Source organism: Pogona vitticeps, chromosome 5, assembly GCF_051106095.1.
Source record: "Pogona vitticeps strain Pit_001003342236 chromosome 5, PviZW2.1, whole genome shotgun sequence".
NCBI classification, from domain to species: Eukaryota; Metazoa; Chordata; class Lepidosauria; order Squamata; family Agamidae; genus Pogona; species Pogona vitticeps.
The window spans coordinates 170,456-192,991 of record NC_135787.1 but is presented as its reverse complement, the minus strand read 5'-3'; the positions used below and the strand labels follow the sequence as shown (position 1 = coordinate 192,991).

Sequence of the window (22,536 nt, the reverse complement as noted above, 5' to 3'; positions counted from 1 at the left end):
GAGACTGCACAAGTGATGAGGATGATTGTGATGATGACACAGGCTCTTCATGGCCCTTTGCACCTCCTGAGGCTGAGATAAAGAAGCAGGAAAGACCATGCTGGGAAATCGGCGTCCCCAGCAATGCACCGTGTTTTCCTTTCCTCTCTCCTTACCAAACTGGGGCAGAGGGGAGAAGGGGCCTCTGGCCCTCCGCCTCTCAGCAACCGCCCCCCCCCCCCCGTGGCTCACCTGCAAGATGTAGTTCCCAGCCTTGACGTCCGTGATGTCAATCCACTGGCAGTCAATGTCGTGACGATAGAGGTCCCAGCAACCCACCGTGATGCCCTGCTCCCCAAAGTTCGCACACTCGTAGCGCTTGCTCACATCTGCCCAAAAGGAGGGGAGACAAATGGGTCATGAACCCAGATTTCTGGAAGAGCTCCCGGTCGTTCTGTCCCAGGACTGCTGAGTCTATAGCTGCGGGTGTATGCGCCCCGCAGGTGCAAGGGGGGGGGATCGCCTTCCTGCGCAATTGGGCAGGATCCAGGGTCTCGGGGCCAGGCCTTTCGGCTCCTTCTTCTCAAAATCTCCCTTCTCTCCTGGAGGCCCATCTGGCACCCTAGGATGGATGCCCGGACGCTCCCACCTTCATAAAAATAATAGAAAAGTGAAGTTGGAAGGGGCCTATAAGGCCATCAAGTCCAACCCCCTGCTCAATGCAGGAATACCAACAAAGCATATCTTGCCAGGTGATGATCTTTTTCTTCAATGCCTCCAGTGCTGAAGCAGTCACCAGCTCCTGGGGTAACGGGTTCCACTGTCGTACTGCTCTTAACAGGAAGTTTTTCCTGATATTCAAATGAAATCTCCTTGAGCCCATTGTTGCCTGTCCTGCACTCTGGGGTGATCGAGAACAGATCCTGCCCCTCCTTTGTATGACAGCCTTTCAAATGTTTGAAAAGTGTTATCCTATCTTCCTTCTGTCTTCTTCTCTTAAGGCTAAACATACCTAGTTTTTTCATTCTTCCCTCATAGGGCTCGGTTTCCGAGCCCCTGATCATCCTTGTTGCCCTCTGAACTGGTTCCAATTTGTCAGCATCCTTCTTGAAGTGTGGTGTCCAGGACTGGACATAATACTCAAGTTGAGGCCTAACCAGTGCTGAATAGAGGGGGGACTAGCACCTTGTGGGATTTGGAAACTGTATTTCTATTAATGCAGCCTGAAATAGCATTTGCCTTTTATGTAGCCACATCACACTGTTGGCTCATATTTAGCTTGTGATCTACAATTCCAAGATCCTTCTCGCTCTTAGTTTTGCTGAGCCAGGGATCCCCCATCTTGTAAATGTGCAATTGGCTTCTTTTTCCAAGGTGCAGAGCTTTGCACTTATCCCCGTTGAATTGCATGCTGTTGTTTTTGGCCCAGTGCTCCATCCTATCAAGGTCATTTTGAATTTTGTTTCTGTCTTCTAGAGTATTTGCTAGTCCACCCAATTTGGTATCATCTGCAAATTTGACAAGCATTCCCTCATTCAAGCCATTAATAAAAATTCCAGGTTCCAGGACTGAGCCTTGGGGTACCCCATTTGTGACTCATTAATCATCACCCTCTGAATACGATTCTGTAGCCAACTGTGTATCCACCTGACACTTGATCTATCCAGCCCACACCTAATTAGTTTGCTAATCAGGATCTCATGGGGCACTTTGTCAAAAGCTTTCTTGAAGTCAAGATATACTGTACTACGTCTACAGCATTCCCTCTGTCTATCAGGGAGGTGACCTGATCAAGAAACAAGATCAAATGAGTTTGGCAGGATTTGTTCTTCACAAATCCATGTAGGGTTCTAGTCATTACTGCCTTGTTTTCTAGGTGCTTGCACAAGGACCGCTTCACTATCTGTTCCCGAATTTTGTCTGGGATTGATATCAGGCTGACTGGCCTATAGTTCCCAGGTTCCTCTCTTTTGCCCTTTTTGAAGATAGGGACCACATTGGCCCTCCTCCAGTCTCCTGGCACCTCACCCGTTTTCCACGATTTCCAAAATATAAGGGATAGTGGTTTTATTTATTTATTTATTAGATTTCTACCCCGCCCCCCTAGACAGCGTCTACTCAGGACGGCTGAGAGTTTTTCAGCCAGTTCCTTCTGTACTCTCAGATGCACTTCATCCAACCTTGGGAGATTTGAACTCATTCAAGGTGGTAAGATATTCCTTGACTATTTGTTTATCCATTTCCAGCTGCAATCCTGCCCCCTCCCTTTCACTTCCAATTTGTTTGGAAGTTCATCATCTATCTTATGCAAAAAGACAGAATTAAATTAGTAATTGAGTCCCTCTGCCTTTTCTTTATCTGTTATCATTTTTCCATCTCCACTGCAAAGTCATGCCACTCTGTCTTTGCTTCGTCGTTTGCGACTCACATACCTGAAGAATGCTTTTTTGTTGCTTTTAGTGTCCCTAGTTAACCTCAGCTCATTCTCTGTTTTTTCCCTCCTGAGGCTATCCCTGCATCTCCTTGCTCCTTGTCTGTACTTATCCTTTGGCCTGGCCTTCTTTCCACTTCCTGTACATGTCTCTCTCTCTCTCTCTCTCTCTCTCTTGGTTTTGGCGTCCTCCCCGAGCCTTTTGTGAAGTCACACTGACCTTCTTCACACTCCGTGTCCTCCAGGCAAAAGCTGGCCTTGTGCCCCTCGGCTACCTTGGTGCCATTTGATGTCAGGAGGTCATAGTAGGTGAAGATGTCCATGCTGTGGTAGTGCCTGTTGGGTGAGAAGCCATGGGCAGTGAATGGCAATGGAGGGAAGGAGCCAAAAAGCAGGGGAAAAGGTTTGGGGGCTGAGAGGGAGGGACGGTCTCAGTGGCCAGGGACCCCCTGTACTTCCTAGACCAGCATGCCCTCAAAAGCCAGGGCTACCCAGGCCAGCTACCCCTTACCCGTGGCATTCATGCCAGACCCAGGAGTGGCGTCCTGCCTTGGGACGGAAGTCCGCTCGGCCATTATTGTGGATCTGGGAGGAGAAGCGCAGGAGGCGGCGGTGTCCATAGGGCCAGTTGGCATTGCGGGCACTGCTGGAGAGGCAGTTCTCCTCCGCAGCACAGTAGAGCATGTGTAGAGGGCGGTCCTCGATGTAGGCCGTCTCCTGCACCAGTGGTGCATGGAGGAGCAGATCTGAGGCAGCTGCAAGGAGATGAGGAAGAGGATGGCCGGTGTGGGGAGGAGGGCACAGCAGCTGCCCCAGAGCAGAGAGGGAAGGACCAGCCATGGGTTCCTAGGCAGGGGGAGGAGAAGCCCAACCGGGAACCTGTCTCTTGCACCGCCCTGGTCCTGCAGCCCCCTCTGGCCTCCTCCTCATACGGAAGTGCCTTCCGAGGCTTGCTGCTAGATGCTGGGTGCTAGCTGATTAAAGAGGGGGTGCCCCGCTCTGCCTTCCACTTCCCCTCCCCCTCCTTCCCCCCCCCGGCCCCAGATCACCCCCTTGCTCCTCTCACTCTCAGAGCAGATGACGCCAGCTGCAAAGCGAGTGCCCGTCTTCTGGCAGCTGACTGTGCTGTGGTGCTGGCAGTGGCTCAGCGTCATCTCGTGGCCCGCACACTTCACGCCGCTCAGCACCATCTCGGTCACATTGCTGGCATCCCAGTACCATGTTTCCTTGGAGAGATGGCACAATAGACAAGTGACTGGGACACCAGGACAGCTTGCCCCCTCAAACCGCCCTGTGCCAAGCCCCCTCCCACCACCCTGCGCCCTATGTGGGCCCATGCAGGCATGCAGGCGTGCGCGTCCTACCACTGCTCTTCCCAGCACAGCTGCCCCTTCCCAGCCCGCCCACCCGCCCTCTTCTCCTGGCCGGCTGGCGACCCCTCTCGGCCCTCCACCTACCGTCACGGCATGCATGGCATAGCCCAGGCCCAGCTGACGACAGGCGACCATGGCTTCCGTGGTGCTCCAGCCCATGCTGCACACGGTGCCCCACCGGCCGGAGGCTTTCACTTCCACCCGGCCCTCAAAGGCCGTTCGGCCACCGACCAGGCGAATCTGTGGAGAAGCCCCGGGGCAGTGAGCATGCAGGCGTCACCCCCACCCCCTCGCTTGGCCATGCGTTCCCCTGCCTCGGCCAGAGCTGCCCGATGGGGTGAGCCCCCCCAGAGGGGGGCGGCGGCTGCGGCATGACCAGAAGTAGCACATTCAGCGGCTGCAGTGGGTGTTGTTGGTGAAGCCCAGCTGGGTGGTGAGCAGAGCAGAAAAGCGGAGCAAGCCGTGGCCACAGCGACTCGGAGCCACTACCTACTTGCAAGCCGTGGTTGGCAAACCCCAGCCCCAGCTGGCGGCAAGCCACCGCGGCTTCCAGGGTGCCCCAGCCTTCTCCGCAAATCAAGCCCCACGTGTGGGCCCCATTGCTCCCAGCCCCTAAAGCCACTTCGACCCGCCCCTCAGAGCGACTGCGGCCCCCACTCAAGCGGATCTGTGGAGAAACAGGGGCGGGGGGGGGAGAGAAGCCAAGTCAGTGGAGGGGAGGAACTCAGCTGGGGGGGGTCCTTTGGTCTCCCTGTTCGGGGCTGCCTGAGTGTCGAGCCCTCTTTCTGGGGTGTGTGAAAGGGGAGGGCTGCCAAATTCCTCCCCAGGTCAAGATGGTCCCTCCAGTTTTGATGTCCATGATACATGGCATGGAGTGAATGAACCGAAACTTAATCCAGACAAGACAGAGGAGCTCCTGGCCAGCCGAAAGGCAGATCAAGGAAGACATAATGCCGCTTGTGCTGGTTGGGGTTACACCCCCCCTCTGAAAACTCAGGCTCACACCTTGGGCATCCTCCTCAATTCCTCTGGACACCCAGGTTTTGGGGTTTTTCCAAGAGTGCTTTTGCACCCTTGAAACGAGTGTGCCAGCTGCGCCTGTTCCTGCAGAGGCCACAGTGACACATACCGTCGTTATTTGCCAGCTGGATGACGGCAACACGCTCTATGTGGGACTGCGGTCAGAAAGTGTCAAGAAACTTCAGTGGGTCCAAAACGCAGCAGCCGGATTGCTGGCCAGGGCGGATGTCAGGGGTGACGTAACTCCCCTGTTGCAGCCAGCTCCACTCCTTACCAGTTGGTTTCTGGGCACAATCCAAAGTGCTGGTCTAAACCAATAAAGCCCTAAACAGCTTGGGTCCCAGCTAGCTTAAGGACCGCCTCCTTGCTTTGCCACACCGAATCATCCTGCTCCTCTTCACGGGCTGGCTGCCGTTTGTCTTTGACTCCTTCTTCTCTTGTCTTCATGCCTATTAGGACCCCCCCCTTTGCCAAATCCTCCCCCCACAACTGTCCTGCCTCACTTCATCTACCATAAAGATAATATAGTGAAGGAATTAGAAAAAACAATACTTCTTAAATCTTTGAAGTGCTCATTTTCAGACTCCTTATGTTATTCTTGACATGTAGCATCACTACCGTCACCTTGCTTAAAAAGCTACTTGTTCCAGACATTGACGTCACTGGCCATGCCCAAGCTCTCCCCTTGGCATTCACTCAGTCTGGCTGACATTCATTTTGCTCCAAGCTGGGAAGACCTGCCTCACTGACTAGACGCACATGCACACGCACCACAAACGCACATGCACGCACACACACACTCCCTCTCTGCTTCCCAAAAGAGCCAGTAAAAATGTCCCCCCCCCCCCCGAAAGCAGTGGACTGCAAGAGGTGCTGGAGGCCAGAACCCACTCATGCCAGACCCACCGCTCTTGGCTGTGGGGTGCCTCTGAGAGAGAAGTCCTCGCCCCCTCCCCTCGCCTGGCTGGAAGCAGTGAGGCAGCCGATGGATTTGGGGCTGGGGGTGGACGGGGAGGCCCAGGGCCGCTTTGCAATGGGGTGGGAGGGGCAGATCCTGTCTCAAAAGGTGGCAGCAGTACACCTAGGGTAGGCAGGAAGGAGTATGGCCCCACTGGGCGGGGGGGGGGAACCGCCAGGGTGGGGGCCTCTGGATCTGCCCCTGGGCCTTCCACCTCTGGGGAGGGGAAAGGAAGAGGGCAGGACTGATGGATCCCCCACCTGCCCCCCCACCCGCCCCCCCCTCCAGGGAGTGCCTCACCCGGGGCTCACCGTGGTCTCATAGCCCATGTAAGGGATGTTGCAGCGGACGCCGGCATCCTCTGAGTGCTTGCAGTCCTCCCGGGTGATGTTCTTGTGCGGGCAACTCCAGAGGGACTTCTCAGGGCCCAGGCACTGCACCTCGTTCATGTGGATTGCACCCATGCCTGCCGGACAGAGGGCAATGAGCAGGACCCCCACCCCAGCCCACCCCCTTCAAAGCCGCCCCTCCCTGCCTGGCACCATCGCTGGGAGGGGATGTCCCACATGCCCAAAACTATGGCCAGCGGCTGCACCCGGGCCGTTGGGTGGGGCTTTTTTGTGGAATGTGGGGGGGGGTAACTTTCTAGCAGTGCTAAAAAAGAGGCATTTAACCTTCTGATGCTGATGCTACTAAGCATGTCCTTCTTATTTCCACCATAAGTACTTATTTTAATTAAGTACGCTGGCCACTTCTGTTCTACTTCATACGTGGAAATGGCTTCTGAGTGGTTTAGAAACCTGTCACTCTTCCTTTGTTTTATTTCATAGAATCCTGGAGCTGGAAGGGGCGTCTAAGGCCACGGGGCCCGACCCCCTGCTCAAGGGCAGGAATCCCATTCAAAGCAGATCGGAGGGAGGGACGTCTAAATTTTCTCTGGAGGGTCTCCAGCCTTGGAGTGCTCCCCACCTCCTCCATGGGCTCCATGGGCTGCTCTGGCCGTTGGGAAGTTCTCTTCTCCACACTGTCCCCTCGCTTTTTTCTTTTCTTTTCTCCCTTTCCCAGCTTCTCTGCTCTGATGGCTCCCTTCCCCGCTGGGCATGAAGGAGCAAGCGCTCCTGAACAGGCGAGGAAAGAGAAGTGTTTTGAGGGGACTGGGTGGGAGGCAAGACGGAGAGAAGGACACGGCTCTCATCCGTCGTCGCACATAATGGAAGGCAAAGGGCAATCAGTAACGGAAGGACAGCCCTAGCCCTGCGCCTGCTGATGTGGGTAACCCAATAAATCCACTCTGCGCCTTCAGGCGGCCAGGAACGGTCCCGCAGGAACCATTTCTGCACTGAGGAACTAGAGCAGGATGCGACCTCGAGAGTCGCCCTGCACAGGCCCTGTTTCCCCACCCCGTGGCCGACCTACCTTGGCCCATGCGCGCGCCCGTCAGGGCCTCCTTGGCGCTCCCAAAGCCCAGCTCACGGCAAACGACGCTGGCGGAGACCAGGTTCCAGCGGTCGTCACAGACGGTGCCCCACTCGCCCTTCTTCAGCACCTCCACGCGCCCCTCTCCGGTCCCGGCCCCACCCTTCAGACGGACACGATGCTGGGGCAGAGGTAAGAAGGCTCAGCCCCACAGGAAACTCTCCCCCCGTGCCCAGCTTTTGTGCTCTCCCCCCGCCCCAGAAGAGGCAGAGCGGCCTTCTCTGCACCTGCAAGGTGGGCAAGGCCCTCCGGGCACCTGGCTTACTCACAAGCAGGGTCTGCTCACCTGCCGCTGGTCCTGCTGCTGCTGCTGCTGCTGCTGCTGCCGCCTCCTCTTCTGCTTCTGGGCCTGGCCGGGGGCAAAGAGGGGCCCGGGCACGCAGCTCACCACAGCCGGCATCCCCCCCTTACAGGCCCCCGTGGCGTTCCCCTTGTAGAACTCAAAGGAGCACATGGAAAGGTGGACCTCCGTCCCCGTGCAGGCCACGGAGTGCAGCCGGTAGGCAGGCTGCTGGCGCTCCAGGTACAGCCTATTGGGGGGGGGGGGGAAGAAGGGCCAGCCTCAGGGAGGGCCATCGCCATAAACCGGCGGGAGCCCACCGCCTTGCCTGGTGCCACCACCACGTCCCAGAGGGTGCTCAGCCATTCTGGATCCGGACGGGGCTCAGCCAAGGCCTCCTCTCCTCCAGAAGCCGAGCCCGGCCACCCTGAGTGGCCACGCAACCTCCGGCAGGGCCTGGCTGGCCTCGGCCACGCACAGGGCACCTGCCAGACCCCATTACCTCTTCTTGCCCCTAAAGTCCTCCCAGCGTCTAGGTTTGGGGTGGTGGGGCTTGGAAACCCGCCTGGAAAACAGACAGAGGACAAGCAGCGTGAAGGCGCCGACTGCCACCCTCCGCGGCCCGAGGCCTCGTGCGCCAAATCCCCCCCCTCCCCTGACCAACCCGCCCCTTGGTGTGGAATGGATTTGGCCAAGGGTCTCTGCGGCGCCATGCAGCCCCACTGCCCAGAACCGAGCCTGGCATCCGTTCCGCCAGGACACAAGACTGAGGGGCCATCAAGTGGGGAGGATTATGATGATGCCACCCCCCACCGCCCCCACGCTCTTTCTATGGCTTTCTAACACAGAGAGGAGTGTGAGGCCCTCCTTCCTGCCTGCCTGCCTGCCTGGGATCGGGCAGCCACCCCTTCCCCAGCAGTCCAGTGCGCTGTCTCTGAGGATGCCCGGGAGAGCCAAGCTGGGCATGGGCTGCCTTCCAGCCGCTTTCTCCCTGGCCACAGCTGGCAGAGGTGCACGGCCAGGCAGCTGCCTCTGGAGGAGGAGGACGCGGCGAAGGCAGGGGAGTCCACGCCATGCACGTGGCTCACAAGCAACCTCCAGAGGAAGGAGGGTTTGTGGGTGGCCGAGCCACCCTTGGTGCAAGGAAGGTTCTGAGCGCCCAGCAGGCAGGCAGGCAGGCAGGCAGGCAGGCAGGCAGGCAGGCAGGCAGGCAGGCAGGCAGGCAGGCAGGCAGGCAGGAAGGAAGGAAGGAAGGAAGGAAGGAAGGAAGGAAGGAAGGAAGGAAGGAAGGAAGGAAGGAGCGCCATGGCCCGGAAAGACCCTTCTCTGCCTGCTCAGGGCCCTGCCAAGCCCCTGCTGCCAGTGATGTTGGGCCGGACAGAACTAGAGGCCCCAAAGCCAGTCAGTGGCCGGTCGAAGGACGGCTTCCTGCCACGAGCTTGGGTTGACTGGCCAATAGCTTCACCAGACAGATGACCTTTGGAGTCTTCGTTTTCTGGAAGAGGGGAAGAGAAACCTTCCTGTTCTTTCCCTATCCAAGGATTAACCCGCTCGGAGGCCACCCGAAAATCACATCCCAGTCCCACTTCCTCTAACGGAAGAAGTTCTGGGTGCTTTAGCAGCTCCTTGCCGGGGGTGGGGGTGGGGGTGGGGAGGGAAATGGCCGGAAGAGGGGCGAGGGCCCCCGGCCAGGCGCAGGCAGGCACTAGACAGCCAGGCCTCTCCCTGGCAGGACGTGGGTGCTCAGCCACCAAAGATATATCTGTCTTCTGAGCTCTCAGACAGCGAAGGGGGGGGGTGGCCTTGCCCCCAGGTGATTCATGGCTGAGCCTTCTCTGGCCGGACGGCGCACACTGCCGGCTTTGTCTGCAGCTGCCGTTGCCAGATTTCCATCCGCCTCTTTCCAGGGGCCCCGGCTCACTTCCCTGGACCATTCGGGTTTCTCTTCTGCTCCACTTGAGACGGGTGGGGGGGGGGGAACGGCCTGCCTGGACTCTAGGCCACGGCTGGAAAGTATCAAGGCTCCGGGTAGTGCCAGGGCATCCTTTCTTGTCCCAGGTGGGCTCTCCGTGCTTCCCTGGTCCCACTCTGACTCTCCTGCTCCTTCTCCAGGAACCATCCCTCCAAGGGCCCACCAGGGTGCCAGTCCCCACCTGGCTTCCCTCCCTCCCCTCCCCCCCCACCCGCTCTGGCTGCAAACACAAACCGAGTGACGCTCTGCATCAACCCTGCCCCACAACGCTGCTCCTTCTGCGATCCCCAAGCAGCCCTCGCGTGGCTGGGGATGGGCAGGGTCCTATGAGGGCAGGCCACGTCCCTCCTCCTCCACTGCCTTCACCCTGAAAAGGGTCTCCGTGTCCCTCATCCCCCTCCTTGGCAGGGACGGCTTTTCTCCTCCAGGGCCCTGAGAGGCACAGCTTCCTTCCACCGGTGGGAAGGCGCATGTGGCACAGAGTGGCATTTACTCCTCACGTTGTTAATAGTGTGCGTGTGGCAAAGTGGGCAATGCTTTCGTATGAGTAAAAACTCTCCCCATAACAAATATGTTACTGTTGGGGGGGGATTTCCTCCATGAAAAAGATATAGGCTGTTTGCATATGTTTTTAGATGTGTGCATGTATCGAATATCGTATTTTTCTGTGCATAATACATCCCCACGTATAAGACGCCCCTCCACTTTTTCTAGCCCAGAATTTCTTTCTTTGGAAGAAAGTGGAGGGGAAAAGCAGGAGTCATCAAAGCGATTCATCAAAGCTATTCCTGCTTTTCCCCTCTACTTTCTTCTTCCAAAAGAAAGTGCTTTCCCCCTCCATTTCCCTTGCAAAAAGTGGAGGGGGAAAGCAAGGATCAAAGCGCTTTGATCCCTACCCCTCTGCTTACCTCCGTGTATAAGATGACACTAAAATTTTAATCTAAATATTTTAGAGCAAAGTAATATCTTATACATGGAAATATATGGTACCTAAAATGTAACAGAAAGCAGCATGTAATAGAATAAGCAACCTAGTGAATTAACCCCTTTGAATCACAATGAGTGACAAGAATAATTACTTGGAATGGAGCCAAGTTATTCTGCCCCAGTAAAAACAACAAACTGCCTTTTGCACCTTCAAAGTGAACAGATTTTTTCTGGTCATCAGGTTTCACCGCTATATTCTCTGGCGGTCCAAGTGCTTGGTGTGTTCAAAGCACATACACTCTCATTCGGATTATGGAGGCGGGCCAGAACGGAGTCACTTAGATTATTTGCATTGGCTCATACATATAGTAGTTAATTTTTATATAATATATGTTTTATATAATTTTTGTTTTTTATTTCCATTGTATATCTCCCAGAGAAGCAGTTTGCTAGAGCGGTAGTATTTAAATTAAATAAATAAATACATGCATAGATGAATCTATAGGAAACACTGCAAAACACCAAGCAAAAATTCTATGCCAAGGAACCATATGTGACAAAAGCTATTGGGAACGAGTTTGGACAAGCCATCCAAAACACTAAGAACTGGGTCTTGTTGTGCTCTGCAGGCAAACGCACCAGGCCAGTGTGGTGCAGTTTAGACCATGCGAAACGGGTAGATATAATGCTCAATGAAAGCTGTAGAATCATGACTGAATGACAGAAGGCATCCCCCCCCCAAACACACTATTGATAAAATCGATTATCTAGCCCAGGGGTTGTCAAGTCCCGGTCCACAGCCCAGTGCCGGTCCGTGGGCTTACCGGAACTGGGCCACGGATATGGATCTCCGGCCCCCCGGCACATACAATGGGCATGTCACGCTCACACAGGGGGCGTGTCGTGCCTGTGGTGGGCGTGTCACCACAGTCTCAAACCCCAAAGTAGGAAGGGAACTGGGCTAACCGGAAGTGACTTCATAGGCTACGGAGTGGAGCTGGCAGAGCTTTCCAGCTTAACGATGCTCGGATTCTCCAGGGAGTGCAAGCTGCCCTCCTTCAGAGAGTCTGGGCTCGCCCTCAATAGAAGGCTTAGGTTCACCAGCCCTCTGAAAGTGTACGAGCCATTTTCATAACCCAGCCATCTTTTCCGGTGGCTCCCCTCCCTCTGTCCAAACTCTGTGATGAGAGGCAGCCTGCACCACATCCGGCAGCTTGGACTCTGTGCACCCAAGGAAGCACCTGCCAAACAAAATCTGTCCGCCTTGAAGGTACCACAAGTGTCTTTGTTGTTTCCATGGCAACACGTTACACCATTTCCCGCCCACCCAAATGGGTAACGGTCACGATCCCTTCGCCAGAAGGAATCTCCCAAGCTCAGCCTACCAGATCTTCTTGTGCTGGCCGGACAAGAAGCAGCCTCTGCTTGCCCTCTCCTGAGGGTCTTGGGGAGTTGGAGAATGGCCCTCTTTCAGGACCCTTGCTCCGCAAGACAGCTAGGGCATCCAGCAGGGCACCACCCCTTCCCCAAGCAGGTGAGTGCAGCCCTCGGATCGGGCCTGGACCCCATGCCCTCCAACCAGGCGAGCGTGAAGCGAGGTTCGGGGATGGGGTTTCTGCCTCTCCACCTGCTGGATTTGCAGCCAAGAAATCCAGCCTGAGTGAGGCAGCTCAGCCCCATCGGGGAGAAGGGGCAGGGAGGCAGGCCTGGCCGGCAGCAGCCCACTGCTCTTTGCCAAGCACCTGGGGGCCTGCCACCCGGCCCCGTTACCTCTTCGGGGGCCCTGGCCTCCTCCGGCCCCTCCTCGCCTTGGCTGCTCGCTTGAACCGCCTGGAGAAGGAAAGTCAACAACAGCTTCCTCAGGGGAGGGAACGGCCCTGGGCAGCCACTGAGGACCAGGGAGCCAACCCAGCTGGGCATCCCTCTGCCAGGTGCCTTTGAAAGCTCCTCTCGCGTCCACTCCTTGCTGGGTGAGCAAAAGGAAGCCACAGAAAAAGCTCTTGGCAAGTCAGCCCCACTCACTGCCTTCCAAGCCCATCCAAGCGCACTGGGCAGCCACCCACCTCCGAGGCCTCCTGGCACGTCCAGAAGGCCTTGGCCAAAGGGGGAAGGGGGGCTGCCTCTCAAACCCGATCGAGCTGGCCGCGGGTGGCCCAGGTGCTCGGGGCTCAAGGAAGCGGTGGACATCTTAGCCTCCCTGGGCCGTTGGGATCAGGCCGCCGAAGGGCCTGCCAGGGTGACCCTGAGGGCCTCCCTCATCCTCCCTCTCTTTCACATCCATGCCCACTCCTGCCAGCCTCCACCGTCCCTCTGCCTGCCCTCCCTGACGCCTGCCTGCCCGTGGCCACCACCGCCACCAGCCCATTCCCCCACTCCGGGCGCAGCCACGGGGCCGGCCACACTCACTTGTAGAAGTTGCGGTTGACCTTCTTCTCCGCAGGGAAGCCCAGCATGCCGCAGACCACGTGGCTGTTCCGGCTGTCCCAGTTCTCGTCGCATATCTGGGCCCAGCCGCCCTTGTAGCGCACCTCCACGATGCCTTCGGTCACCGGCAAGGCCCGCTGGGCGTGGGAGACCACCGGCCGCAGGCGCAGCTCCTCCACCTGGTTCTGCTCGGTCTGCAGAGGGCAAGGCAGGGTCAGTCCCTGGCAGGAACCCCAGACCCACTTTGGGGTCTCGCACAGAAGAAGCCTGGCTGCTTTGGGGGCTGGGAAGGAAACCCCATCTCCTTCAGCCAGCGGGAAACCACCCACCTCTCCTTATGCAATATTTATTTTTTTATTTTATTATTTATTGAACATATTCATACCCCATATTTTTTCTCAATAAGACCCAAGACAGATGATCATATTAAGAAAGAAAAATGAAAGCGAAAAACCAACAATTTATTTACAGTATTTAAAATATTTTTGCCCTGCCTTTCTCCTTGAAAAGGACCCAAAATGAAAGACAATACTTATTATGTATACAAAGGTGGTTAACACTATTAAAAGACGATGTTTAAAAATTATGAACAGTAAATAAGGAGGCATCTTACATTCATTAACAGGCAATATTAAGGTGAAGAGCAATTTTTAAAATGTTACTCTGAGCGATGGAAACACAAACATGGAAAACACAAGTAGTACTAACAATCCAGTCAAAGCAGTAATGCATAACAATCTTGTCTAAAAATCCCACACAGGTAGCTGGTTACTGAGGGAAAACTCACCCGAAGAGAGAGATATTTTCCTGCTTGTATAAAGACAGCAAAGATGGGATCAGCCTGGCCCTCCAGTGGGAGGGAGTTCCATAGTCTAGGTGTAGCCACAGAGAAGGCTCTCTCTCATATCCCCATCAGACGCACCTGTGAAGGTGGTGGGACTGAGAGAAGGGCCTCTCTTGATGGTTGTTAACGCCCCAGCTGGCTCATAAAAGGAGATGTGGTCCTTCAGAAAACTTGGGCCTAAGCCCTTTAGGGCTTTATAGTTGAGGACACCGCGGTCGATGGTACCGAAAGCTGTTGAGAGGTCCAGCAGAACCGGCAGGGGCCTATTCCCCTTGTCCAGCTCCCCGTGTATCTTATCCACCAAGGGGACCAAAGTGGCCTCCAGCCTATAACCAGGCCTCAAGTCAGATTGAAATGGAGTTCGATAAACCGTCTCTTTCAGGAGCTCTCAGAGCTGAGAAGCCACCATATGATCCAATACCTTGCCCAGGAATGGAACGCTGGAGACTGGCCTGGAATTGTCCCGTATCCTGGGATTCCTTCCAGAAGGGCTTCTTCCTTCTCACTGCTGCCTCCTTCCTTTAAGCATGCCAGAATTCCGTCCTGCTGCATGCACTCCTCACACCCACTTGGCCAGTCACTCTCTCTGGCAGCTGTTATAAGCCAAAGAAAGACAAGGACCCAACACACCTTTGGAGGCTCTCACCTCTCCAAGGGTCCCATCTGGTCCCGTCCACAATCTCAGGTTAGGAAGGACCTTGTCGACAGTTTTGCAGAAATGCAGAGGACGAGGTCTCTTCGTTGAACGTTTTCAAACTGAGATTGGCTAAGAGTCTTGTGACACGGTGGTTAAACCACAGTAATGCAGTCAAGCCTCTGCTCATGACCCAAGTTAAATCCCTGTGGGCTCCGGTAGCCAGCGCTCAGCCTTCCGTCCTTCTGAGCACCCAGCTCATGCGCGGGAGGGAGGGGCAATGTGTAGTTTTCATAATTAAATCGTAAACTACCCAGAGAATGCTTTAAGCACTATGAGGTGGTGTATGAGCAGCACACGCTTTGCTTGTGGGGAGGGTGGGGGGGCTCCCTGCCAGGTTTGCTTCAGCTGTGGATTTCCAGCTTCTGCAGGGCATTGGGGTAAAATGATCCCTTGCAGCTCTCTAATTCTCGGATTCTCATTAGGGATTGCACGACGTGGGTGATGTTGGCCTTGGTCCCCCCCCCTCCCCAGGGACACCTCCTTGTGCTCGAGAAGGTCTTCTTGTTCCTTCATAGCCACCTTTCCAAGCGTCAGTTTTCTTCTCCTCATCTTTCATCTCTCACAGCCCGCTTGGACTGAAGACTGAACCAAGGTCTAAAGAAAACTATTCTTGATGTCTTCATTGTCGAAATTAAAGTGACGTGATTCTTCTGTCGTCATAATGTTCATGTAGCCTGCATAATTAAGTTGTAAACCGCCCAGAGAGTGCTTGAAGCGCTATGGGGCGGTATATAAGCAGCACGCTTTGCTTTGCTTTGCTTCTAAATGTTCCGCTGCAGCCCTCCTTTTGCACTATCCTCTTTGACCTTCCTCAGCAGGCACTTCAAGTCGTTGCTGCTTTCTGCCAGTAACGTGATGTCATCTGTCTGCCTGTCTTCGATTACTGTTTTTTCCCCCCGACCAATTTTCACATCACCTTCTTCTGAAGCTAATCCAGTTTTTTGTATGATGTGTTCACAGTTTAGGTGGAACCGACAGGGAGATAAAAAAAACAACGTGATTTAGGGCTTCTTTGTGGGTATTGTATGTGTATCTTAGTTTTGTGGGGTTTGGATTGTTCCTTGATGTGAAGTAGAGTAGTGCTTAGCACTCTTAAGTCAAGCGGTCTATACACGACTGAAACAACGAACAAGCATACAAACGGAATGCCTGACGCAGCCTTGCCAGCAGGAGGGACTGCGGTAGAGCTGGGCGGTAGAGCCTTCAGGCCCTCCCATCAGCCTGGGGGAGGAAAAGGACCAGCGTCTGGAGACCTGGCCGTGGCCGGGCAATGGGGGTGGGTGGGAATAGGTTGGCGGGTGTCCGTTTAGACCCTGAGCCAGCCTGGAACCGAAGAGTGCTGCCTAGAGAGAGGAAGGCCTGTAAAAAAGCCCTTGGCCTGACCCAGCAGGGCTCTTCTTATGTTCTTATCTTGGGTCCCGGGAATCATAGGGTCCACACGGCAGGGCTTGGAAAACTGCACCTCATGAGGAACTCTTGAGAAAGTTGTGCATGTAGAGGAAGAGATTAGGGCTGCCTCCAATGAGTTGAAAGGCTGTCACGTGGAAGAAGGAGCAAACTCGCTTTCCAGAGTCCTAGGATTCTGTAGCCTGCCTATTTCAGAGTAACATTTTAGGTCAACTGCTGAAATATTGGCGAAAACTGACAGGGAAACCAGTCACCCAAATATCCAACAGCCTTTCCATAAACACAAGTTTCCTTGAGAGCCCAAGAGGAGGAGGAGGCCACGAGGGGAGGGAGCTGCTGAGGGAAACTCATCCGTGCATTCCTGAGGGAACTTTCCCCCCCCCTCTCTCTCTCACACACACAGGACTTTGTGAGCAGAGCAGAGGTTGCTGTCCGAGTCCGAGTCGACCGGGAACCTCCGCAAATGGGGAGGAGAGACCGAAAGCCCCCAGGCTCCAGGGCCAGGGAGGCCCTCACAGGAACAAGCGCCCTGGACCAGAAAGGCAGCCAGGTTTCCTCTGAGCAAAGGACGACGACGCTGGCTGGCTGGCTGGCTGGCTGGCCGGCTTCCTCAGATGACGAACGGCTGAAAGGAATGCCGCTGTGTGGGCGTCAAACATCTTCTCTCCAGCAGAGACCGTGGGGCACCTCTGGACGGGAGAGAATTCCTCCTAGCCAGCTGCAAAAAGCCAGGAGCCGGAGGGCAGGCTGAGGAAAATGGACTCTGCCGGGTGGGCTGTGGGGCAAGAGACCCCCCCCACCGCCGCCCACCGCCGCCCAGGGCTTTATCTGACTACCCAGGAGAGTGAACAAGGGCCTGGGGCCTTTGGGGCTTGGGGTGTGTGTGTGTGTGCCAGGAAGGCTAGGCTAGAAGATCATCCCACTCCACTCCCCGTTCTTCACACACACACACGACTTTGCCCCCCCCCCACAGCTCCCTCTTATGCTGGCCTTTACTCTCCTGAGGAGACCACACCCTCAGTGGGGACTGACCGGATGAACTGCACCCAGCTGTGGCCCAAAGAGCCGGGCAAGAGCAGAGCGTAGGAGCCTGAAGGAAACGGTCCCGCTCCGCTTCCAACGCACGACCCATTTATAGGCCCCAGCGAGCTCGAAGGCTGTCCGCACTTCTTGAGAGCAAGCAGGCTGGCTGGTGCGCCTGCAAGTGGGGTGGAGGGGTGGGGGGTGGCGTGGCACCCTTCCTCCCCGAGAGGCGCAGAGGCAAGAGTCTCCGTGTGCCTGAGCAGCACAGGCGGGGGGGCAGGCTTGGGGGCCAGCGTAGCCGTTTCTGCCACTGTGGCGGCCGCTGACACAGGGGTGCGAGGAGCAGGAGACTGTTTCCTCCCGAGTTGCCCCATCCACTGCCTGGCTTGTGGTGCAGCTCCCTGTGCTGATGAGCGTCGTCTAGCAGTGTATGGGGGATGGGAGGTGGGGGCCGTTTTCTATCTGAAGCCCCTGCCTGCTCGAAGGCGCCATCCTGGAAGGGGCGAGGGATCCAGTGAACAGAGGGCAAGAGCAGGGGCCTTGCTTCTTTCACAGGCCCTGAACATGTCAGGGAGGGGAGGTGGAGGGCCAAACCGAACTCGGCTGCCCTGCCAGGAGACCAGCAGGGCAGCCACCCGCCAACATCCTGCTTGGAAGGCCATGCCAGGACCCTTACCCCCCACACACACACCTGCTTCAGCTGGGGGGTGTGTGTTCCGGCCAGCTTCTCTGTGTCCTGGCCACCTTCCTTAAACCAGGCCATGGGGTGAGCCAGGGGGCATCCCTCCCAGGTGGGGGCTACCTGGCCGAAGGGGCAGGACCCCCTCCCCTCCCCTCCCACCTGACACCTTCTGCTTTGTGGGAAGGGCCTGGCTCAGGAGGAAAGCCACCCCCCCCCCGCCGCTTGCCTTGCAGGCAGAGGGCCCCAAGGCTGGAGCCAAGCTGCTTGGCCAGATCCCCATCGGCCCAGGGAGCAGGGAGCCTCTTTGACCTTCACCACCATTGCAGGTCAACCTCCTGCAGTCCCAAAAGGTCCCCTTTTGCCACCCCACCCCCCAGGCTGAACACCAGGTGAAATGGGAGCAGGGGAGGGGAGGGAAACAACCTTCACCAAGAGGGCTGGGCAGGGCAGGGCTGCCTGCTGGGCGCAGGTGGCCCTGAGCTTGGTGGCCTTTCCCTCTCCTGGGGAGGAGGGTCCCCCCCACCAAGAGGCCCCAGGCCCTGTGCCTTGATGCCCGTGGGTGGGCTCCTGGGGAGACCCTTTGGCTGGCGACCGTTGTTCCTTAAAGAAATGCCAGGGAGAGCCAGAGAAGCAGCAGATTTCTCCAGGCTGGGCACAGACCTTGGGGAGGAGGCAGGGGGAGCGGTGGGGAGCGGTGGGCACCTCTTTCCGTACAGGGCGCACAACCGCCTTGGGACCAGCGGGCACCAGGAACTTTCCTCAGGCACTGCGGCGTCTGCTGCTGCAGCATCTTTTCCATACGCGGTGGATCCCAGCAGGAAATGGGCCAAACCGTCACGAATGTCAATACCATCCGTGTACATGTTACAAATATCTGGACTGGAAGCTTCCTTTGAAGAGTTTTGCTCTCAAACTGAGTGTGGAAACATCGCATTCCAACCAAAAATATGAATGAATGCTTTGTACTCCTGGACGACAGCCGTAATGCACAGGCCAGAGCTGCTGGAAGCGATAATGTGTGTGTGTTTTATAGGCTGTCAAACAGGCTCATAAGATGGGTAAGGAGTGCTTCCACCGGCGTCCAGCCACCTACCCACCCCAATAGATTTCAGTGGCTGAGCAGGGATTTGAAGCCAGGTCTTCTCATACCTACTCTACCCACTGCATCACCCTGGGTCCCTTCCTTGCCCTCCCCCCACTCCACTTCTTACACCTCCATCCTTTTTGGCTGCAAGCTCCAATCAAGCGAAGAGGAGAAAAGGAAAGAGCCCTCACCCCATCTCAAGCATGCCATCCGGGATCTGTGGGAAAGCAGCCCAGGCTGGTCTTTCTGCCTCCCACTCAGCCACTGTTCCCTGTTGGAGCTCTGTCCCTCTCCTCCCACCAGGATGTGACCTACCTCAATGACATTGGAGTCCACAAAGCCTGGGATGCGCTCATCCTTGCAGACAACGCCAGCATCCTCCTCGTGCGAGCAATCACTGACACCCCAGCCCCGAGACTGGCAGTCCTGGATGCTTTTCTCGCTGCCCCGGCAGTTCACATTGTCCAGCCAGATGCGACCTGCAGTGTCACCACCAGACAAAGTCAGGAATTGGCGCGCGCGTGTGTGTGTGTGTGTGTGTGTGTGTGTGTGTGTGTGTGTGTGTGTGTGTGTGTGTGTGTGTGTGTGTGTGTGTGTGTGTGTGTGTGTGTGTGCAAGTAAATACGCTAAAAGTTAAGAGGGGAGAGAGCCTGGCTTGTCCTAAAAAGACCTTTTGTGGGGTGTCAGGACTTGCCTGTACACCCCGCACCAGTTGCTCAGTGGGGAGATGAAGGGAATCATAGAAAAGTGTAGTTGGAAGGGGCCTACAAGGCCATCAAGTACAACCCCCCTGCTCAACACACAAATACAAAGCATATCTGCCAGGTAATTAACAATGTTTTTCCTGAATCCCTCAAGTGCCGAAGCACTCACCATCTTTTGAGGTAATTGGTTCCATTGTCATACTGTTCTAACAGCTAGGACATTTTTCCTGATATTCAACCAAAATCTCCTTGAGCCCATTGTTGCCTGTCCTGCACTCTAGGATGATCGAGAACAGATCTTGCCCCTCCTCTGTATGACAGCTTTTCAAATATTTGTAAAGTGCTATCCTATAACCCCCACCTTCTTTTCTCAAGGCTAAACATGCCCAATTCTTTCAGCCTTTCCTTATAAGGCTTGGTTTCCTGCCCCCTGATCATCATCCTTGTTGCCTTCCTCTGAACTTGTTCCAATTTATGAACATCCTTCTTGAATTGTGGTGTCCAGAACAGGACACAAGACTGAAGGTGAGGCCTTACCAGTTCCGAATAGAGGGGGGACTAGCACCTGATGGGATTAGGAATCTATACTTCTGTTAATGCAGCCTAAAAGAGCATTTGCCTTTTTTGTAGCCACTATCACACTGTGGGCTCATATTTAGCTTGTGATCTATGACAATTCCAAGATCCTTCTTGCTCGTAGTTTTGCTGAGCCAGGTATTCCCCATTTCATAACTATGCAATTGGTTTCTTTTTCCGAGGTAGAGCAATTTCCACTTATCCTTGTTGAATTTCATTCTGTTGCTTTTGGCCTGGTGCTCCATCCTATCAAGGTCATTTTGAATTTTGTTTCTTTCTTTTAGAGTATTAGCTATTCCACCCACTTTGGTGTCATCTGCAAATCTGACAAGCATTCCCTGCATTCTTTCATCCAAGTCATTAATAAAGATATTGAAGAGCACCGGGCCCAGGACTGAGCCTTGGGGTACCCCACTAGTTACCGCTTCCCAGTTAGAGAAGGACCCATTAATCATCACCCTCTGAGTACAATTCTGTAGCCAGCTATGTAATCAACCTGATACTTGATCTATCCAGCCCACATCTAGTTAGTTTGCTAATCAGGATATCATGAGGCACTTGGTCAAAAGCTTTGCTGAAGTCAAGATATACAGTACTATATCTACAGCATTCCCTCTGTCTATCAGGGAGGTGACCTGATCAAAAAATGAGATCAAATTAGTTTGGCAGGATTTGTTCTTCACAAATCCATGTAGGGTTCTAGTCATTACTGCCTTGTTTTCTAGGTGCTTGCACAAGGACCGCTTCACTATCTGTTCCCGAATTTTGTCTGGGATTGATATCAGGCTGACTGGCCTATAGTTCCCAGGTTCCTCTCTTTTGCCCTTTTTGAAGATAGGGACAACATTAGACCTCCTCCAATCCTCTGGCACCTTCCCTATTTCCCATGATTTAAAAAAAAAATAATGGATAGCGGTTCTGAGAGTTCTTCAGACAGTTCCTTTAGTACTCTCGGATGCAGTTCATCCGGCCTTGGGAAATTTGAACACGCTGAAGGTGGTAAGGTATTCCTTGACTATTTGTTTATCGATCTCCAGCTGCAATCCTGTAAAACCCCCCCCCCCCATTGCACTTCCAATTTGTTTGGAAGTTTATCATCTGTCTTATGGGAAAAGACTGAGGTAAAATAAGAATGGAGCCCCTCTGCCTTTTCTTTGTCCTCTGTTATCATTTTTCCATCCCCACTGCAAAGCCATGCAGCTCTGTCTTTGGTCAGTCGTTTGCGACTCACATACCTGAAGAATGCTTTTTTGTTGCTTTTAGTGTCCCTAGCTAACCTCAGCTCATTCTCAGTTTTTCCCCTCCTAAAGCCATCCCTGCATGTCCTTGCTCCTTGTCTGTACTCATCCTTGGTGGCCTGGCATGAATGAACTTTTGCATGTTCAGAAGAAGGCTGCTGTTCTAGAATTTGGATCTGAAGCTCTGGCCAAACCTAACAGGGGTGTGGACAGCTTTCCTGGTCTGTCAGACCCGCCTCCCCATCTGACCAAAGAGAAAAGAAATCCTGCTGGAAGCAGGACGGGCTGGAACCTCATCAGCAATGCCTCTGTGGCCCTCGCCTGGCTTTCAGCTTCCCCATTTGCTTCCTCTTGTCCCCCAATGCTCACCTACGCCTTTGCCATATTTTGCGCTGTGGGTCCAGCCAGTGGCAGCCACAAAGCCCAGGTGGCGGCAGAGAACGTGGGCATTTGCCAGCGTGAAGTCATCATCACAGATGGTGCCCCACTCCTGGTTGTAGAAGACCTCGACACGCCCCTCATTGTGCTTCCGGGGGTAGCCAGCCAGACGGAACTGCAGCTTGGGTGTCCCTGGGCTCTGCCTCGTCAGGGTGGGGATGGAAGTGGAGGTGGGGGTGGGGGCGGAGGTGCGGGGACTGGTCTGGACCATGCTCCCCCATAGCAAGACCCCACAAAGGAAGCCGAGGGCCACACCCATGGTCTCCTCTTCCTCTTCCTCCTCCTCCTCCTCTTCTTTTTCTTCTTCCTCTCTGCCTGGACCTAGATGACAAAGGAGGGCAAAGTGGGTTGACCTCTCAGAGACCAGGTCTCTATGCCCCACCTTGGAATGCCTCCAACCCGGAGGGCTCCTTGGTCCTGCAAAGGCCCTAATGAGGATAACTGGGGAAGAAAGCTCAACAGCTCTGGAGGAGAGGCATGAAGGACACACACCCCCCCGGCCCCCAGGGTGTCATCTCTACCATGGTGAGTGGTTGAGTTGAGGTGCCTGGATTGGGTGCTTAGGTGTCCCTAGAAGCAACAGGGAGGGCAGGGGGAGGGGAGGGGCAGAAGACACACACACACACACACACCCTTTGAAGAGGGGCAAAGCCTGCCAGCAGAGAGAGCAGCCTTCCTCGGCCAGCCGCCTGCTCTGCCCACAGCATCTGGATCAGCACTTCCGGAGGAGGGAAGGTGTGTTTTCTTAGTAAAGGTCATGGCATGAATGAGGCTCAGATCCCTCCAGCAGCCCAGCCCAGCCCAGCCCAGCCGAGCAGCAGCCAGTCTTTAAGCACACATGGGGGATGGGGAAGCCCCTAATGTGGTTGCCTGGCCCAAGGAGTTCCTGGCATTCTTGAGAAGCCTGTGGACTGGTGGGGTGGGTGTAGGTGTAGGTGGCCTAGATCAGCAGAAGGCAGGAAGAAGGAGCATCTCTGAAGGAGGGGTGGCTGAGGCAGAGGGA

The 22,536-nt window shown here is 55.1% G+C and overlaps 1 protein-coding gene across 4 annotated transcripts in view; it reads right to left on the bottom strand.

The window, feature by feature from the left end:
- The window catches only part of LOXL3 (lysyl oxidase like 3), a 28,415-nt gene that overhangs the window by 2,100 nt on the left and 3,779 nt on the right, over positions 1-22,536 (bottom strand). For 2 of the 4 annotated variants that reach the window (XM_073002256.2, XM_073002251.2), the window contains exons 2-13: positions 21,465-21,854; positions 18,893-19,056; positions 12,823-13,034; positions 8,020-8,082; positions 7,524-7,767; positions 7,178-7,358; positions 6,073-6,227; positions 4,277-4,450; positions 3,477-3,636; positions 2,922-3,165; positions 2,631-2,746; positions 232-368 (exon numbers count right to left, since the gene is read on the bottom strand). In XM_073002256.2, the coding sequence (XP_072858357.2) occupies positions 232-368; positions 2,631-2,746; positions 2,922-3,165; positions 3,477-3,636; positions 4,277-4,450; positions 6,073-6,227; positions 7,178-7,358; positions 7,524-7,767; positions 8,020-8,082; positions 12,823-13,034; positions 18,893-19,056; positions 21,465-21,792 (2,178 nt within the window). In that variant the 5' untranslated portion in view covers positions 21,793-21,854. Of the gene's footprint in view, positions 1-231; positions 369-2,630; positions 2,747-2,921; positions 3,166-3,476; positions 3,637-3,867; positions 4,024-4,276; positions 4,451-6,072; positions 6,228-7,177; positions 7,359-7,523; positions 7,768-8,019; positions 8,083-12,822; positions 13,035-18,892; positions 19,057-21,464; positions 21,855-22,536 lie in introns of all 4 variants that reach the window. The other 2 variants (XM_073002252.2, XM_073002253.2) reach the window with 2 other exon arrangements.